We start from the raw sequence: 20,885 nt of genomic DNA, 5'->3' as shown, positions 1-20,885 counted from the left end.
CAGTGTAATGTTATAACTTGAATGTAAAGGAGAAAAAAGTGAAAATACCTTAAAATAATATGTATTTTATTTTTTCAAATATTTATTTAAATTCCAGTTAGTTAACATATAGTATAGTATTGGTTTCAGGAGTAGAATTTAGCGATTCATCCCTTCCAAATAACATCCAGTGCTGAACACAACAAAAATAATGCATATTTTGTATATAGATGCTCAGGCAAGAGTAGACTAGAAGACATAATTAAGAAGTCAGGTATTTTCATCCATACAAAGTCACCTTGGAAAAGGAAGTACAAAATGTAGGATCCGAAAATACGTTGTTATTGGTAGGTACCTCAAATACCATGGTAGTGTTGCCTTCAGTGATATACTTTTATAAAATATTAGATATCTTTAGCTAAAGTTCTTAAAATGCATTCATCCCTTGATTTACCTAGAAAATCCAGTGCTATCAAGGCTGTGTAAAACAAGGTCTTTGTTTTTATATGTGAAATGAGGCTTAGTTCCAGGCTCAGATAATTCGGAAGTAAGTTTGTCCCTTCTATAGAACGTTTGATTGGACATTTAAAAGTCGTCTTGGGTTGAACAATTAATTCTTTTTTAAAAATTAATTTATTTTTTACTTCTTAGAGTATGCAAGCAGTGGGAGGGGCAGAAGGAGAGGGAGAGAGAATCCTTAAGGAGATTTCCTGCTAAATGCAGATGCTGATGTGTGGCTTTGATCCCACCACCCTGAGACCATGACCTGAGCTGAAATGAAGAGCTGGACACTTAATTGACTGAGCCACCCAGGCACCCAGATGGATTGATTCTTCATTGTATGGAACTATGCCACAGAGATGTCCACCATCTCTGGTTCCTGGCCACTCAGGGCCCATGTCTTTCTCCAGGCATCCTAACAAATAAGGATGCCCCCCATACATTTCCCCAACAACCCTCAAGATTAGGGTTACCCCCATTGGGAGCTACTGGTTTACTTAATCAGTTTTTGTTCTGAGTCACTGCCAATACTATAGAAAATGAAAATGTAGAGATTGCCCAAGTGGTTTCTGAGTCCTGTATGTACTGACATGTGGAATCATTATAGATGTCTTCCATTTCTTTTTTTCCGTCCAAAAGTCTTTCTCCCATTGTCTTTGTGTCTTAATGCAGTATTTTAATTTCGTTTGTTTTTCATACTATTTTGTTTTTACTCTGAATCATTGATAATGTTCAACTTTCAGAACAGAAAACATTACAGCCAATGTTGTGGACAAAATCTTAATTACATCCTGCATTGCAGTAAGGGAAGAAAATAGGAAAATGTAAATCTGGGAGGTTGTCTTTGAAAAACTGGCAGATATATTATGTGCTGTTGAGGTCTAGATCAAAGTTAAAGTTTGTACAGTTTAGATAATGCCTAATGCTCTTGTAGATCGTGAGGTTTTGCTGCAGTGTCGAATGTGGTTATTTAAGAAATTGCTTTGTATGCCTTTTCTGTGGTGTGCCTCTGTTAGTGAGCTGTATGGTAAGATGCAATGGTGATGCTGAACATCACCCTAAAAATTACTGTTTGAAAAACATGGTTTTTAATATCATAGTAAGATATGAAGTAGGCTGTACCTTGACACTGCTATAGACCAGTTTTAAGTGGTATGATTACTTTCTATATGTAGGTGTGACTTGGTTTTTAGATGAAAAGAATGAATATCTTTTTCCTGAAGCAAATGGGAAGATAAGTACATTCTCTGGTGTTTTCCTGCAGTGATTTAGGAATAGCTTTAAGAAACATGCCATCTAGTTTGTAATTGCAGTTGAGAAATAGGAGCGCGATATTAATTACGCCAAAGACCTAAAGTTGTTTTGATAGGAACTCTCCAAAATTTTGATGTTTAATTCTCAGGAATGTCATCTAACAGATCAATAGGTTCATTACCTGGGGGTACATTTTGTAGTTACTTCACCCTGGGAAGCCACCAGGAGACGGAGATGCTCAGAACATAACAAAGGAGTTGTGGAATCTCTTGTACTTACAAGTATTGTATCAAATCTGCTCTTAAGATCTTTTGGTCCCGATGGTCTAAGCCTTCGTCTGCTAGGTGTAAGTCCTAGCAGATGCTCCTGTTTTGAACAGGACCAGAGTGCTTTCTCAGAGACCTCTTCATATTTGTGGTTCATTTCTGCCTACATAGCCGGTCAAATGAGGGCATCTGTCAGCCTTCTCAACTTTTAATACCAAGTGAAAACTCTTCTACCAAAGTTGTGGTTCACCCATCAATCAGAAATAAAAAATATTAGTGCTAGTTTTCTATCAGTGGGAATGATCATGAATTTGTTTGCTAAACCCACTCTCATTGAAAGATCAGATGAAGGAAAGAAAATATATAGTTATATTGGAGTCCATGTATACCAACCTAAATTCCCAAAGGTTGGCAATAACAATCAGATAAAACTGTTCACTAAGTTATACAAGTTTCTCTCATGCAGAGCTTTTTAGCAAACTGAATTATCTCCAATCTCTAAGCAGGGTGGATATTATGTAGCAGTTTTCAAACTTAATTGACAATGGAACCATATTTTTCTTTTTTTTTTAATTTCATTTTATTTCTTTTCAATCTTCCAAAATTCATTGTTATGCACCATACCCAGTGCTCCATGCAATATGTGCCCTCCATAATACCCACCACCAGGGTCACCCAACACTCTACCACCCTCCCCTCCAAAACCCTGTTTGTTTCTCAGAGTCCACAGTTTCTCATGGTTTGTCTCCCCCTCCAACTTTCCCCTAACCCACTTTTCCTCTCCATCTCCCAGTGTCCTCCATGTTATTCCTTATGCTCCACAAGTAAGTGAAACCATATGATAATTGACCCTCTCTGCTTGACTTATTTCACTCAGCATAGTCTCTTCCAGTTCAGTCCATGTTGATATGGTATTTTTCTAAGGGATCTTACCCATATTGGTAAGTTGCTAATTGCTTCTCCAAGACTAGCCCTCTAAACAATAGAAAATTTTCTTTCACTGACTTATAGTTTAATATTACTCCTTTTAGTGAGTATGGATATTGGAAGTAGCTATGTGTTGACCATTATAATTGTCCAGTATGTTAATTGGCATTCTTGGAATAAATTCCTCCTGTGATTTAATACTTGGTAAAGCTGTGTGTTTTTCTTTTCTATCAGTTGAGAATTATATAAGCCATTATGTTTTATTTTTTGCCTTGCCTGTAAGGCAAGTCAGATAAATGTAGTGCGAAGACATGGCAATTATTTCGATCTTATGGGTAGAATACTAAGAACTTTTATTCTCCTCTTTTATGTTTATGTAGCTTGGTGGTGACATTCCACCCTGCCTTACTTTACTCATCTTTAATATAAGGATACTATACACCATTTGGATTATTGTGAAAATAAAATGTTTCAATTGTTTAGCCATGTGTCTGACATGCTACATGTGTCTGTACAATGCTAAGTAAATGCTAGAGGACTATTTTTTTTAAAAAATAACTTTAATGTATTTTCATTTCTAATTTTACAACCTTATTTCATTTACATCTTTATTTTGAAACAACTGAGTCTTGTTTAGAAGTGAGTGAAGCATAAAAAACTAAAAAAACTACATAAAATACTAAAAAAAACAAGAAGATTAGAAACATCACATTAAGAGCATTGCTGTAGTGGATAAGAAGAAATGAAGTGAGGCAGTCAGGGTCAAGTTGATAAAAGAAGTGATGTACCCCTTACAAACAGTGTCTTTAAGATTTGAGTTCGTAGGAAATAGCAGACAAGCCACACCTTCACCCAGGAACTCAACACGGGCAGTCTTTCTGAGCAAAATGCTGGCTTGAAACTCACAGTTTCTTTTTCTTTCTTTTTTTTGGGAAACTCACAGTTTCAAAGTAGTTATAGCACTTTTGAATTTTTACAAAATTTATCTATTTGAGAGAGAGAGTGCACGCAAGCTCATGAGTTGGGGGAGGGCAGAGGGACAAGTTGACTCCCTACTTAGCTTGCAGCCCGAAGTGAGGCTCCCTTCCAGGACCCCGAGATCACGACCCTAGCTGAAGTCAGACACTTAACCAACTGAGCCACTCAGGCGGCCCCAGGTTTGAAATTTCTGGTTGCACTGCATGTTTGCACTACAGGTAGGAGAGAGTGAGTTCCTCCTGGAGGGATTTTATAGGGCCTGGAGTTGGGAGGCATTTTTGCGGTTTCTGAAGCCAGAAGGCACGTGAGCGTCAGGCATTTCAGTGATGCAACTTGCAGCACTCAGTTGAAATGGAACGTGTCTGACATGTGGTCGGGCTCTCTCCCACTCACCGGGGTTAAGTCTTAGATACTGTGGGATGTATTTCCCTATAAAGTCATTCCATGTGGAGGAGCCTTAGCATTTCTGACTCCAGGATTCAGGGAGACAGTGTCCTCCCCATTGTCCTCTCTCCTCAGTGTTGCAGGTTTGGTGACTGACTCAGTGGTCTTTTCAGCCACACCAGCACATGGGTAGGATGGTGTAGGATGGGTAGGATGGTAGGTTAAGTGACTTTATAATTTATCATCCAAAGCGTACTTTTCAAAATGAAAAGGGGCACTATTAGTGACTAGGCCAGGACCCATAAATAAACAACAGCAGTCCTGGGCAAATGACATTTGGTCACTGTAGTTAAGAACCTCTTTCTGTGTGGTCTTCAAAAACAAAAGGTTTCATACTTATTGTTATGTTAGCCCCTGATAGTTCTACTCCCTAAAGCAGAACAGAAGTTCAGAAGGTCATCTGCCCTGTTTTGATTTTCCTGAACCATGTGTTTATTTTCTAGTTTGGTGTGATATTTTCTTTTTGTATTCAAAATCACTGTCTCTTATTGAATCCTATTTAATCAGCTACAAGATAAAAGACTATCCGATAAATTATTAAGTAAGCCATAATGATTCTTCCTTGGACTCCACAGCCAGGTAATAGCTAGGCAGTAAATTAAAGGTGGAGGAGAAGCGTTGAAGTCCACGCCTGGTAATTACATGCTTGGCAAAGACTGGATTCTGCATCACTGATAGTATTAGAATATTGCTTTCATTTTCTATTTTGTAGTTATAGTTAAGCTGTTGACATTAAATTCATGTTGATCACTCTCCACACAAAACTGGTGTAAATGAAAGTTACAACATCTACCCTCCCCACTCTTGTCTTAACAGAAAAAAGCTTGGCCGGACCACAAGCGGGAATGCAAATGCCTTAAAAACTGCAAACCCAGGTATCCCCCGGATTCTGTTCGACTGCTTGGCAGAGTTGTTTTCAAACTTGTGAGTATAAAACTCATGGGATATGCTTGGGTTTTAATTAAGCAGAGCACTCGGAGTTGTGTGTATTATGTATATTTTGAATAAGATTGTATTATTTAGAGAGAGAGAGAGAGTTGAGTGGGGGGAGGGTCAGAGGGAGACTCTCAAGCAGATCCCTGCTGAGCTCAAAGCCAGAGGTGGGACTCGATCTCAGGACCCTGAGAGCCCGCCTGAGCAGAAGTCTAGAGGAGGACGCTTAACCAACTGAGCCACCTATGCCCCATATTATTATTTAAGGCCGACTTTAGACCCCTGTGAAGGTAGAAGACAGGTTATTCCAGGGAGTAGCTTAGGACAAAAACTTGCCATTTCCCTATTAACCACAGCATTAGTGTGGCTGGACAGCACAGTGCCCTCTTTGAAGGCCCTGTGTGTGTGTAATCCCCTAGAAACATAAGGTCATCTACTGAAGGCATGAGATAATCAGAAATGTCTGTTACGTTGTCTTCATTACTTTTCGACTATGAACTATTGCATAGGGCAGGTGTATAACTTTTCACTTGCTTCTTAAAGTGAGATTTTAATTAGATGATAATTAATCTTACATGGAAGAGTGCTTCTCTCTCTCTTTTTTTTTTTAAATAGCCAAGTTTCACTGAAATTGTTTTCAGTCCTTTTCCCCTCTTTGGCCTAAACAACCACTAGATTCTGTGAGATAAGCCTCTGGCAATACCCTCCAGACTTATTTTTGCCAGGCTTTCACAGGAATATCTCTTTCTCAAATTATTTCAGAATAAAGCTCTCTTCTGTCCTGTTGTTTATTGACTTTTTTGGGGTACGGGAAGGCTATAAGATTTTATAGAGAGTTTTTAATCATGGAAAAATACGTTTTTACAACTAAAACTAACACAATGTTATACTTCAATTTTTAAAAAATGGATGTGGAATACCAAATGAGCATTGTCTTTGGTCTGAATATATAACGTCTATTATATATTTAGTTACTATTTGCAAATACATATATTGTGTTGAACTAATATATACAAATTTATTTTGTAGCATAATACATTCAGATCAAGTTTGTTATCATGCATTTCTTTAATTGCTAGATATTAGAAGTATGATCACTATATTTGAGGCTGAACTTTTTTTTGTTTTTTTTTTTTCACTTTATTAATATCAGAAAGAGAACCAGGACCTACTGGATCAGAATCTAATAGAAAGCACTGATAAGGGGCACCTGGGTGGCTCAGTGGGTTAAGCCGCTGCCTTCGGCTCGGGTCATGATCTCGGGGTCCTGGAATCGAGTCCCGCATCGGGCTCTCTGCTCAGCGGGGAGCCTGCTTCCCTCTCTCTCTCTCTGCCTGCCTTTCTGTCTACTTGTAATTTCTCTCTGTCAAATGAATAAGTAAAATCTTTAAAAAAAAAAAAAAAAGAAAGCACTGATAATAATAGATTTGTTCTATTGAGCTATTAGGATTTCCAGGCCCCGTGCTAATGGCAGGATAGACCTCATTTCATCCCCACCACAACTCAGGGAATCTGTGATTCTCCTATGTTTTAGATAAGGACATTGATGACTTTCGACTCAAGGTAGTTTGGTGAAAGTTGCAGTTTGTAATAAACTCTTACTTTTATTCATCCATCTCTGCTTTTCTGTTATTAGTAGTAAAATCCTTACAGTGACACAAGTCTGTAGGTAGAGCTGGGGAAAAAGAAATAAAAGTATGGGAACTTTTTGTAAAAGAATTTTCCATTTGGAAATTAAAATGATAACTTGATTTCTAAGTCATAACTTAGATTTTATTTTAAAATTGTTACTGACTGAATAATTCAACTCTCAGAAAGTGATGAAGAGGAGGAATATATACAATGTCTTTTTAAAGAGTTTTATTTAAGTATCTAAAGAGATTCAAATGTATGCATTGATATATTGGAACACTTGAAATTGTTTTTGGTGTTTTCCCCCCTTGCTTCATAGATGGAAGAAACACCGTCTGAATCGGAGAAACTTTACTCCTTTTATGATCTGGAGTCAAGTAAGTGACTGTCCATCAGCATCAAAAAAATCCCATCATTTTTTTGCTGACCTTGTGCATTGCTTTCTTTTTAACATTGTTCTGTCTCCTTATTATGTGAGGCAAATCTAATAAACCTTTTCATGTTTTTATATATGCTTGATACATTAGCTTATTTTATTCCAGGGTAGTTTTGACCTTTTAGGAGTTTATAAAGTACTAGAACCTGATCTTTGTTTCTTTTTGATGCCAGGAAACAGTGATGTGAACAAGGGGCTTCCCGGGTTACTGGTCCTTTAGATAATAAGCAAAGTAGAATGGTGTAGGGGATTTGGGCTGTCTGATAGCATTGCACGTTCTTCTTTTCCACTCCCGTGGTGGCGGCCGTGATATTTGGGAACACTAACAGACCCTTCAGTCTGAGTGTTCAGTCAATGTAGGATTTATGTTCCTTTCATACTGGCACAGGTCCCCTTCAGAGAGGTTGTCCACGACTTCAACCGCAAAGTAGTCAAAGCTCGTAGAGTAAACTTTGCTACACAGTTTAATATTTCTGGATGGAGACAAATACAAAGATGATCTAATACAGATTTATGGTTATGGGATTCTAAGTGCCAATGATAATAAATTATTATTTAAGAAATTAGTGGGTTAATTGTTCTGTTGAACAAGTAATTTAAAGAGAATATGTAGAGCTGACATGAGCCCCAGAATTATGTTCTAGTTCGACTGGATGTATCTTTTCAGTTTTAATAGAGAACTAATTAGTCATTTTTTTATGTTCTATTACTGCTAAGTAATTAATATCTCTCGCTGGGAGTCTTACTGTTAATGGGAGCCCTGCTCAGTAGTGGTGCCACCCTTGCTGTCTTAAGTGAAATGTTCTCAAATGTTATTAATTGTACACTCTTAGCCTAACACCTTTTGTGGTATAAATTAAATTGGGTTTTGAATGGGGTGGTTTTTTGACGACTGTGCTCTGGGACCTCCTCCTGTTTGGGTTTAGCAGCACCACATCTTGTTTATTCAATGTGGGAATAACTCGAAGATGAGATTTCTTGGGCTGGCCCCCGTTTTCTTCTTGATGTACTTTTTATATGACACATTTCATCAGTTAGACTCTGGCTGTAAAGTTTTTACTTTTTTTTTTTCTTTTGTTTTTGTTTTTTCCTTTGAGATATACTGTTTATCAGTTGGTCATACCTGGTTGAAAATTGTTTCATGGGAAGAGTGCTTAAATTCACTGAGTTGATGCTGTTGTGGTGGGTTGAGCATGTGTCCAGGGGGATATAGAGGACCCGTAACACACATCTTGCCTGATTTTAGTTGTAGTGTTTTTCATCCGTACATGTATTCATTTTGTTTTAAAAGAATTTGATCTTACACAGTAGATGGAATTTGGCACAATTTAATTGATAATGTAGGTATTGTAATTTGTAGTTGTGAAAAAATAAAAAGGAATGTATTTGCTCTCTGTCAGAATGGAATCCAGGAAGGATAAATCTGGTTTAACAGCTAACATCGAACACCTGAAAATTGTCTATTAAAAATTCACTGTGTGATTGTGCTATTTATTCTCTCTTTTAAAAAGATATTAACAAACTGACTGAAGATAAGAAAGAGGGCCTTAGGCAACTCGTAATGACATTTCAACATTTCATGAGAGAAGAAATCCAGGATGCTTCTCAGCTGCCACCTTCCTTTGACATTTTCGAAGCTTTTGCAAAAGTAAGTGTTAAGTGTTTGATTTCCTTGTTAATGCCGTAAATCAACCCTTTACTTCTTATTTTGTTGTTGATCCATGAAAATTTAGGACCCTTCATACCTTAAGTCACTCTTCTACATTAACAGTGAGGGAAAGAGAGAATGTACTGCTTCTGTTGAAAGGAGTATTACTACTTCTTCTGTTTTATCGGCGCTCTTATTCATGGCCCGCTTAGGTTCATTGTCAGTACGCAAAGCACCCTTTCGTACTCTGACGAGTGTGCTTGCTTTTCTCCAGCGGAAACAGCCCGTTCCCTTGTTGCTTACAAATGGATTGTTAAGGTTGCCATTGCAGTGTTCTTTCAGTGATGGATCTTGGTTTTTGAAGTGAAAAATATATTGGAATCCATTTCTTGATTATGTGATTACTAAATAATATGAAAATATAACCGTTTCTGATTTAAAAATCATTGAAAATCCATTTAAATGTTCCAGGTCAGTAAAATCCTATGTTAGGTATAGAAAATAGGTTTAATTTAGTATGTTTGTGTGGGGTTTCTTGGTAGTCGTCATGTGACATGCTCTGTTTGCAAATTATTCTGGAGAAAGCATGCACCAGCTGATTCTTGCTCTCTGTGCTGGGATAAGGACAAAGGATCAGATACCTCCCCACTGCTGGGTGTTTGCTGTCCTGGCTTTCCCATATTGTGTATTTTGGTTCCCTTCAATATTGATCACATTTTAATAATAAGTAAAATTTAACATTCGAGGGTGATTTTTACCAGTGCTATTACATTTCATAAGTGCACATCTACTAACATATTATTCCATGAATATTTTTTTTTATTTTTATTTTTTTTTTCCATGAATATTTTTAAAGTATGTTTTGTAATCTACCTGTTTTCTAAGAATTCAAAGGTGATTTGTGTGATTGCTCGAGATGTATTCTTGATTTGTATTTTTATACTTCAGGGTATGTTTTTATGAATTTCTGGTAGTATCACCTTAACATTACATTCTGGTTGTCTCCAGTTTAAAACTGATTTCAAAATACAGTGTTTACTTATCATACATAAGAGAAGTGTCTCTTTTGTTTATCTCACATCCTTCTGAAAATCATAGTCTTTAGGAGTACTGTGTGTGCAATACACACTGGTGCTTTTGTTGTTAGACACTCTACAGAGTAATGCCTCCTGAAAGATAAAAATATGCCTTGTGTTGACTGTAACCTCATTCGTGGTGTTAAGTCTGTGGCTTTTCTGTGACAGTTGTTTTTGTTGTTAGCAACTGTTCAAGTGGTAATTACTGATGTTACTACTATTTTTGGAGAATATTTAAAAATACTTTCTATTGTTCAATATAACATGTGAATTACTTTTTTATTTCTCATATTTCTTTTTAAAATTTTTCATTTCATGTCTCTTACAGTGAAATTCTTTCCATGCTGTATAGGGGAAAGTTCTGTCATTATAAATAAGTAGATGAAGTTTTAATCATACGGTCTCCCTTCTCCCCACTTAGTTGTATTTGTTATTGTCACAAAACAAAGACATATTTGAGATTTTGGGGGAAGTGGGCTCAGATTTGTGATTTCTGCCTTACAATGTAGATTAAAGTAACATTACCCTATGGCTCCTGTACTTCCTTGCAAAAGTTTTACTAAGATTTTATAAATTGTTAGTTTTCTGCTTATACATATGTCCTTAAAAGGGATCACTTTCCTCCTCCTCTTTTTCTCCCCTCCTTCTTCTTCTTTGTCGTCATTTTTGTTGTTGTTGTTGTTAATAGAATAGTCTAGGGGCGCCTGGGTGGTTCATTCAGTTGTGTCTGCTACCTGCTCAGGTCATGATCTCAGGGTCCTAGGATCGAGCCCTGCATCGGGCTCCCTTCTTATTGGGGAGTCTGCTTCTCCCTCTCCCTCTCCCTCTGCCACTTTCTCTCTCTGTGTCTCTCTCAAACAAACAAACAAATAAACAAAATATTCAAAAGTCGACTAGTCTAATATTGAAGTTAATCGGTGTCATGCCAGCCTCAGGGATGGCTGCTGCCATGGCAAGTGTACGCGGTGCCGGCCATGACGGACGCATTGGAAGTGGCTGGAGACCGTTAGAGGATCTTATACCAACATACTGCCTCTCTCCCTGTCTTCATGGCTTAGAATTAACCAGAGAGGAGGGGACCCCCCGGTGTGTCCAGCCCTGTACAGACTGTGAGGCATAGTTTCAGGCTGCCCTGCCGTTCTCAGCCTCATGCACTGGCTTCCGGTTTATGCTGAAGAGGGCTGGCTTTGCCTGGTCCCAATAAAGAAAATCCGGTTTTCTGTTTGGCTTTTGGTCCCCTTCTTTTGTAGTCATTCTGGTTCTGCACAGGTTTTAGACCTTCTAAGCTTATATCTTAGCTCATCTCATTGTCACTTAAGGCAGAAGGAGTTCTGAGAACTTTTTTATATTTGTTTATATCCCAATTTTTTTGACTATGAAAGTAGAGAGATTAGTACGATGAATCTGCATGTCTCTGTCGCCTGGTTTCAATAATTTTTGAATTTGTTTTTTATTTGATATTTTTAATACTTAGATTTCAAACACATGTTCTTTATTTAAAATTGAGATTTCCAAACATTCCTTACAATTAGTCCTTTATTATGAAGCCTCTTGGCCACCTGAGGAGTTAGTGAATTCACTTATTTAAGCAATTAAGCAGACTTATTTTTTTAAGATTTTATTTATTTATTTGACAGAGATCACAAGTAGGCAGAGAGGCAGGCAGAGAAAGGAAGGGAAGCAGGCTCCCCGCTGAGCAGAGAGCCCGATGCGGGGCTCGATATTTTTTTTTTTTTTTTAGAGATTATTGCACATAGTTTGAGAAAAAATGAACTTAATTATTTTTTTCTGGACTTAGAACTTCCTTTTCTAAAAATGCATTTGGTGGGACACCTGGGTGCCTCAGTTGGTTAAGCAGCTGCCTTCAGTTCAGGTCGTGAACTGAAGCGTCCTGGGATCAAGTCCCACATTGGGCTCCTTGCTCAGCAGGGAGCCTGCTTCTCCCTCTGCCTCTGCCTGCCACTCTGTCTGCTTGTGCTCACTCTCTCTGACAAATAAATAAATAAAATCTTTAAAAAAATGCATTTGGTAAACCGATGAGAGATGTGATAAGATCAGTGTAATAAAATAGAAAATGAACTAGTTGCATAAAATGTTTCAAAAACAGACATTAAATTGGAAGTTGCCTTCCTGACTACAAAATGTGTCTTTGTGTTTCCAGAACTCTCTGAAAAGTACTTTTGAACTCTGTAATATTGTACAACTGCCACAGAATTTATTGATTGGAAATTCCACATCTGTTTGAGAAGATATTCTCTCTGTTTTCCTTTCAAACAAAATAATTATTCTGGGTAGCATGTTATTTTATTCTTTAGGGCACATATGCGACCTCCAGAGCCTGCCTTTCTAAACTCTAAATTTTAATATTATTAATTGCAGCTGTTTTTTCAGTATACACGGTGGTTGTACAGACTTGAAAATAAGTTTAGTTTAGAAGGTTTTTTTTTTGTAAGCTGATATTTAAAATTTACGTTTATTTTGCTCCTGATCAAATTGTTTTTTACTGGGATAGAATTCTTTTTTATTGGAGGAGCAGTGGAAAATGTGTTCACCCAAGAATCTTGCTAATTCATGATAGGAAAAGAAATAGTAATTTAATACTTTTGATTGAGATATGTTAGAAATAATACACAAGAAAATATTAATGATAGTATTATATTTGAGACTGCATACTTGGTTTGGCTGCTGTGTGATGTGAGTATTACAAATCTGTGTGATATTCTGCCATAACCTCATAATTTCAGTAAAGCGTGTAAAATCAGCAAGAAGGAAAAATTACTAAATAACCCTTTTTTGGGGTCCTTTTTAATTCACTGAAGAGCATTGTGCCTGAGTAGAAGGTAGGAACAAACTTGTTCTTGATATATTCAGTTTTTAATTTAAAACTTTCAGTTTGTTAGCCTTCTTATTTCTAGATGTGCAGGGTGCTTGTATTACCTCACTGTTGCTGGTAGGCTAATTTGTGGGAAGAATATTACTTCTTTTGGTTTGAAAAATCAAGAGTGTGTTTGTTTGCTTCTCGAGGGTTTCAAGTTCATGCAGGATCATGTTTTAGAGCCTTTTTGTTGATCAGCTCAGTTGGGTTTCCCCACTGTAAAGAAAGCAATCTTTTGAATTAATAAAGTGATGGATTATCTAATTACAAAGTTGATGGGAAATGGCACTATGATAACTTCGACTGCATTACTAAATGATCCCAGTGACTGATCAGATGTTGCCTGGGTTCCATTAAGGAAAAATATGCCATTAAATATTTACTACTAAAAGCAAGTAGACGCATCAGGATTGCTAACCTCTGATCACTGGGGTGCTTGTATCTGTTTGCTTGGAGGTAGCTGCTAGATGGGGCACCCCTCGTTTCTGCTCAGCACAGCTGCTAGAAGACTTCGTTGTGGGAATGTCGCTTCTCGTCTGGTTTTAAGGAAAGCAGGCAAACCGCCAAGATGCTTAACTGTGTGCAGATCCCAGCATTGTAATTATAAAATGCTGACGCACTTATGATTTATATGGTTTTCTCTTTATTACAATAAATTGAATCTCTGCGTTGGTTCAAGAGACCATTATTCTCAAAAACATTCTTCCAAATAAAGTGACATTTGTAGGACACTTGGGCTTTCAAAACAAAACAAGTCATTGTGTTTTTAATGTGTGTTTCATGTTCTTCATTTTTAGCCATTCAGTTAATATTTATCTTCATTTAAGTGTAAATAACCTATGATGAGTTGGTGTATGTTTATTATAAAGACCAGATGCTAGCTAACTTCTGAAGTTGGGAAGGATAATTAGTAAATTCTTAATCAGCATTTTTATTCATACCTGTGTTGGTCAAGGTTAATTGCTTATGAAAGGCTAATGCTGTAATTAAAACTATTGATGGATAAACGTGTTTGCCAAGCCTTGTTGCCTTCTCTATTTGAGTGTACAACTTGCCGTTAATTCAGAATGAGGCTATATTTTTTAAATGACAATATGTCATTGTGAAATGGCAGAGGTTGTTTCCTTGCTTTGGCCTTCCCTTCAGTGGCAAGACCTGGAGTGCTGTGTCTGCCTACCCGAGCATGACTTTTTTTTTTTTTTTTTTTTAAGATTTTACTTATTTATTTGACAGAGATGGAGAAAGAGAGAGAGAGTGCACAAGAAGGGGGGAGTGGCAGAGGGAGAGGGAGAAGCAGGCTCTCCCCTGGACAGGGATCCCTGACACAAGGCTCAGTTCCAGAACCCTGAGATCATGACTTGAGCCAAAGGCAGACGCTTAACTGACTGAGTCATCCAGGCCTCCCCCTCCCCGCTGCAAGTGTGGCTTTCTTAGAGCCAGGAATTAAATTTTATTTTGAGTCGCTGCCTACCTTCGTGGTATGCAGTAGGTATTTAATTGATAACTGAATAAAGGACTGCATGAAAACTGTCCATTTTTTTAATGAAGCATATTTAAATAAATATGTCTAAAAAATAATATATTGCTACAGACCTGTAAGACTAGGTGAAAAGAAGACGGCTGCTAGGTCGGAGTCAGAGAGGCTGCCGTTGTCCTCAGGTCTTCAGGAAAGGAGGAGTCATCATGTTCATTATTACAGAGTTCAGCATACCGTTCCTGTAAAAGTCCGATGGTCAATCTGGTGTCATAGGCCACGAGGCTAAAGTGAAGTTCTACTGTATCATGGCAGTTTGTCGTGTGTGCGAGACCGCAACTTCTTAACTCTGTTGTTGGTGGCTGAGAGCCTGCCTGGGCCACATGTAAGTGAATGGGGGTGCCGTGTTCTAATAAAACTTTGTTTTTGGCCACTGAACATTGATTTTCATATACTTTCACGTATCCCCCAAAATTCTTTTTATTTTCCCCCTAAACATTTAAAAATGTAGTCAGGGACACCTGGGTGGCTCAGTGGGTTAAAGCCTCTGCCTTCGTCTCAGGTCATGATCCCAGGGTCCTGGGATCGAGTCCCACATCCAGCTCCTTCCTTAGCAGGGAGCCCGCTTCTCCCTGTGCCTCTGCCTGCCACTCTGCCTGCTTGTGCTTTCTCTCTCCTCTCTCTGACAAATAAATAAATAAATAAATAAAATTTTTAAAAATTTTATTTACTTATTAGAGAGAGAGTGAGTGGGCGAGAGAGCACAAGTGCGGGGAGCAACGGCAGAGGGAGAAGCAGACTCCCCACCGAGCAGGGAGCTCGATCCCAAGACCCTGGGATTATGACCTGAGCCGAAGGCAAACCCTTAACCGACTGAGCCTCCCAGATGTCCCCGAAATAAATAAATAGTTAAAAAGAGGGTACCTGGGTGGCTCAGTGGGTTAAGCCGCTGCCTTCGGCTCAGGTCATAATCTCAGGGTCCTGGGATCGAGTCCCGCATCAGGCTCTCTGCTCAGCAGGGAGCCTACTTCTCCCTCTCTCTCTCTCTGCCTGCCTCTCTGCCTACTTGTGATCTCTGTCTGTCAAACACATGAAATCTTAAAAAAAAAATAGTTAAAAAGAGAATGTAAGACCCTGGTCTCTGTCTTTCATCAGTCCATCAAGAGACTGTGAAGAGATCTATCATGAGTTGCCTGGTGCTGCACTACCCTGATTTCATTTCTTTCTTCCTTCCTTTCTTTTTTTTTTTTTTTTTTTGTTAACTTTTTTTTTTTTTTTTTTTTTTACTCTACAGAGTGGTTTAACAACTACAATCACATATAGCTCTTATAAACAGCCCTCTGAGTCATTCAATATCATTTTTATTCCTTTTGCAGATGAGGAATGCTTAAGCTCACACTGCTTTAAAAACAAAAAAAGCCAGAGCTTTAACCTGGCTCTCTTAATTTCAGATTTGCCCCTTATTTCACATACTGCATTCTGGGTTACGTGAGTTCTGTGTAAGAGCTCTAATCACGAACTATTATAATAACGCCTTAGGAGCGAAATCCAGTGTGAGCAAAACGAGAATATTTGATAAGATTTCTATCACCAGTACTAAAGTGGTGCTGTAGGCAAAGCTCTGAGTTATTTAATTAGGATTCCCGCTATTTTCATACAGGTGGTACATCCTGTCCTACACACGTCTCTCCCTCATATATTTAAATCTGAGGAAGTGCCGGTAGGGTGTGTGGGAGGGGGGGTTGCATAGCAAGTGTTTCTGAACTGATGCTGCCACAACTCTAGGTGACAATGAGGGTGATTGGAACGGAATTTGCATGGAGTTAAGCTACTTTGTGAAATCTGGATTCCATAACCTTGAAGTACTGAATATTAAAACATTAATTATTCAAGAGCAGTTAGCCTGGATCTGTCTCATTTTTAAGCCATTATTAGAGGTGGGTTTTTTTTTAATGATTCTATAAATATTTGCACTTACAGATTAGAATATTTTATAATGTACTAGAATACATGCGCAATATAGAAGAAAATCCTCTTCGACCTTCTTGGGTATTTCTTTTTCTTTGGGGAGTATTTATGTGACCTTAAAACTTCTATCTGATATTAATGGGATAGACAAGTAATTTAGAAATACCGCTTTTGGACAAATACTTGTCAAATGAAAGAAAAGCGTCGGAACTGTGTTTGACTGGGCTTGGCACTTGTGGGCCCTGTTTCAAGTTTTAATTAGTAATTTGGGTTTGGGCGGCCTGGGCGGCATAGTCGATTAAACGGCCCAGTCTTGGTTTCGGTGAGGCAGTGATCTCAGGGTTGGGACATTGAGCCCCACGTCTGGCTCCGGGCTCCGTGTGGAGTCTGCTTGAGACTGTCCTTTCCATCTGCCCCTCTTGCTTGCACTTACTCCCTCTCTCTAAACACCAGGAAACCTTTAAAGAAAATAATTGTTTTTAGTTTCGATGTTTATAGGAAAATTTTTGTAAGGCACTCACTATGCAGACCTGTTTACTTGGGATCAGCTGAATTAGGATCAGGATGAAAAATCCCTTCACGGCTCTTTCTTACCCTCTTCGGCTTTCCCTCTGCAGCTGGCAGCGGCTTATTGGAATGGCAGAGCCACGTCATCCTTTGAGGAGCCCATGCAACTTGCTGGCTGGTGACCTGGGGCCTTATTTATGCTTCACAACAACATTTAGGTTTAGAGCAGAAGTTGATAAGGAATGTTATTTTGGTGCCTCAGAAGTTTTTTGTAATAGTTGGCGACTTTGGGTTTTCTTGTGTTCCGTTTGTTCAAGATTCCGAGAACAGTATCAGCGAAAACCTCTAATGTGGAGATCTAAAGGTGTGATATTGTCTAATGTTTAGCAGTATTTTACTTGGCCTCTGGCATGACCTTCCTCTGATTCTCCTACATTTCTTACCATTTTGTTTAAAAACTTATTATTTGCTTATTCTCTTTTTACTCACTGAATGGCAGTACTCCACGGCCCCTGCTCAACGTGGCTGCCTATGTGCTGAAAATCCCCCAAGCCTCAGTTCCAGCCTTGCTATTTCTTCTGGTGTCCATTCTTATATTTTCTACTTATTAATAAAAATATTCCCTTCCATGATCAGTTTTAACTTCAGATTCATCATGAACGATACTTAAACTCTGTCTTGTCCTCAATAAGACATGCTGCTTATCTTTACTTTTTCTTGTCTTTACTTTCTCTGTCATTTCTCTTGGTGTGGTGGTCTCCTAAGTCCTCCATGCCCAAAACCTCAGCGGGCCCTCTGGTTCTTCCCTCTTTCCTTCCTTCAGATGCCCTGCTGCTTTTGCAAGATCTCTTATCTGTGTTCTTTTCTTTTTATATTTTTTGCCACTGACCCACGTCAGGCCCTTTCTGTCTTACCTAAGTGGCTCTAACTAATCTCTTTGCCTCTTAATCTCTCGGTCATCAGTGATGATTGCTATAAAGATAACTTTTTTGAACTGAAAATATTTCCTTTATATTGTGAGATTTGGATATTTGTCACTTAAAATGTGTGTGTGTGTGTGTGTGTGTGTGTGTGTGTGTGAATGTGTTTTGGAAAGCAGATCTGATCATTTGAGTCCTTTCTTACTCCTCTGCATTTGAGAACTCTGCAAACCTCATCCCACACTAGTTTTCCAGAGCTGGCTACCCGTAACTTGAGAGGTGTAACCATTTTCCTAGCACCTTGCAGAGTGACCAGGAATTTGCATGGATTCTCTCAATGTACCTTTTACTCCTTTATGTTGTTGCATTGTCAATATGTTTCTTTAAACTGCTAGATCTTAACGGTAGCATGTTGCTGTGATAGTAACAAACGAAGGTAGGCAGGACAAGTACATTCTCTGGATAGGGAATTATTTTTGACAGGCCAGGGTATGTTTTAGCCAATGTGTAAAGCTGCCCGTGTGTATGAGAACTCATAAGGAGAGGCCATGAGAGCCAGTGACAAGTCAGCAAGGCCCGGTTATGGCCTGTGTGTGTGTGTGTATGTGTACACATGTGTAAGCAAGCGGATGGAGGTCATTGTGTTCCTTTGGCTTCTGAGGTAGTGAGTGTCTACTTGTAAGTCGTTCTAATTTGATAAAGAAGCTTTAGCTTCAAGTAACGATCATCAGCAGTAGTCGAGTGGGCTTCTGCTTTGTCAACACTGCTGGATTTGATATTAGATAATTACAGGGAAATGATCAGATTTTGGAAACCCATTCCTGGAAGATATCCATGTGTGTTGCTAATGGTTGGCAGTCAGGCTTCTAGCTTTTCTTTAGAGCAGTCATGCTATAATGATAACTTTTTTGAGCTGAAAATATTTCCTCTGTATTGTGAGATTTGGTTGATCTTTTTGACATCTTACCTCTTCAAAGTCAACCAAGAGAATCTTGCAGAATCTTCTGCATTTTATGGAAGAAAGATTTTAGTTTTTATTTATTTTTTTTTAAAGATTTTATTCATTCGTCAGAGAGAGAGAGGGAGAGAGAGCGAGCACAGGTAGACAGAATGGCAGGCAGAGGCAGAGGGAGAAGCAGCCTCCCTGCCGAGCAAGGAGCCTGATGTGGGACTCGATCCCAGGACGCCGGGATCACGACCTATGCGGGGATCACGACCTGAGCCGAAGGCAGCCGCTTAACCAACTGAGCCACCCAGGTGTCCCAGAAAGATTTTAGTTTTAAAGATAATTACCTTTTAGATTATTGGAGTAGCAGAGTATTTTCTACATGGCAAGGAATGTTTAGACTTGGATGATTTTTTTTTTTAGATTTTTATTTATTTGAGTGAGTGAGCACGTATGTAGTAGGAGGGGGTGGAAGAGCAGAGTAAGATGGAGAAGCAGACTCCCCACTGAGTGGGGGGGCAGAATGGGTCTAGATCCTGGGACTCTGAGATTGTGAGCCAAAGGCAGCTGCTTTGCACCAACTCAGCCACCCAGGCGCCCCTTATTTTGGCACCGAAAAGTCCTTTTGAAAACACCTTCATGTTTTCTTTCTTTTTTCTTTTTTAATTTTATTAAAAAATTTTTTTAAAAAGATTATTTGATGGAGAGAGATACAGCGAGAGAGGGGACACAAGCAGGGGGAGTGGGAGGGATAGAAGGAGGCTTCCTGCTGAGCAGGGAGCCTGATGTGGGGCTGGATCCCAGAAAAGGTAGATACCTAATGAGTCACCCAGGCGCCCGCCTTCATGTTTTTAGTTACAGAATAATGTAGCGTCTCCGTGAGTGTGATCACCCACATGTTTTCGAGAAGTCATCAGTGTTAGTTGAGGTGGATTCAGGGTACTCGGAAGCTTTGCCATTTGTCATTTCCCTGACAGTCAAGATCCCTAATTTTGACCTCTGCATGTAGAGTTTCTGCCCCCTTCTTTCTGGCACTTTTTATTACTATTTTTTTGATTTTTCAAGATTCATGTCAAATTTCCCCTTTTCTGATAAGCCTTTCTCAACTCTCTGAGATATGTCTCGTTGTAGCCGGAATGGGAAGGTACAAGCATAAAATATAAGTGGATAAAAAAAATCAGAGGGGCACCTGGGTGGCTCAGTGGGTTAAGCTGCTTCCTTCGGCTCAGGTCATGATCTCAGGGTCCTGGGATCGAGTCCCGCATCGGGCTCTCTGCTCAGCAGGGAGCCTGCTTCCTCCTCTCTCTCTCTCTGCCTGCCTCTCTGCCTATTTGTGATCTCTATCTGTCAAATAAATAAATAAAATCTTTAAAAAAAAAAAAAATCAGAGCAGGCACTTGTGTAATTCAGTCCCTCTAGCCAGGTGCTGGTGAGTTGGCCAGCTTATCACAGAAGGGAAGAGCCAGAGGCTTCATTCAACCCCTCAGAACCCATCGGCTGCCAAGGATGAATGGCAGCATTTCACATCCAGACGTTTTGGTGTCCTTCCTCCCAGTCTGTTCACGGCATTCGTCTTTTTAGGTAGTTTTGTCTCCTACCATTCTGGTCCTTTTTGGAGAATCAAAGAGGTTTTTGAAAAAGGTCTGAAAAAGCTGCCAAGTGATAAATTGTAATTATGTTTATAGCCAAATGATAAACATAGGATTAAATGGTATATTGTGTGGTGTATTTTTTCCTGAAAATCTTGCTTGTAAATTTGATTTCTATAAATAAGATATTAAGTTATATGAAGTAGGAAAATTGGGGATTAACGGAGTTCTATTGTGATTCTTTTGTGAAGGAAGGTTTATTTTGGTAAGCTCTTTGCTCTGTTTTTAAAAACCTGGATTCCTGCACGTCATGTCTAGAGTTCCTAAAGCAGAGTACATTTACGATTAGTTAAATCTGCTCCCCCCCCTTCTGCAGGGACCAATTGTTTCTTTGATAAACAACAAATTCTTGGGGCTTGTTTGCACTTACATTTCTAGAATGAGGTAGGCTCTGCCTTGCTAAATCGTAATTCATGGGAAGAGTGCTATGGAATTGGCTCTGAAAGCCTTTGGCTGTGAAGCTAGTCAGCAA

The 20,885-nt window shown here is 38.9% G+C and overlaps 1 protein-coding gene across 1 annotated transcript in view; it reads left to right on the top strand.

Moving 5' to 3' along the window:
* The window catches only part of SMYD3 (SET and MYND domain containing 3), a 689,511-nt gene that overhangs the window by 169,957 nt on the left and 498,669 nt on the right, over positions 1-20,885 (top strand). Inside the window, exons 3-5 of the mRNA XM_044267073.1 lie at positions 5,166-5,273; positions 7,234-7,291; positions 8,862-8,998. Of these exons, the coding sequence (XP_044123008.1) occupies positions 5,166-5,273; positions 7,234-7,291; positions 8,862-8,998 (303 nt within the window). The remainder of the gene's footprint in view (positions 1-5,165; positions 5,274-7,233; positions 7,292-8,861; positions 8,999-20,885) is intronic.

This window comes from Neovison vison, chromosome 10, assembly GCF_020171115.1.
Source record: "Neovison vison isolate M4711 chromosome 10, ASM_NN_V1, whole genome shotgun sequence".
Taxonomy (NCBI): domain Eukaryota; kingdom Metazoa; phylum Chordata; class Mammalia; order Carnivora; family Mustelidae; genus Neogale; species Neogale vison.
This window is presented reverse-complemented; position numbering and strand designations above follow the sequence as displayed.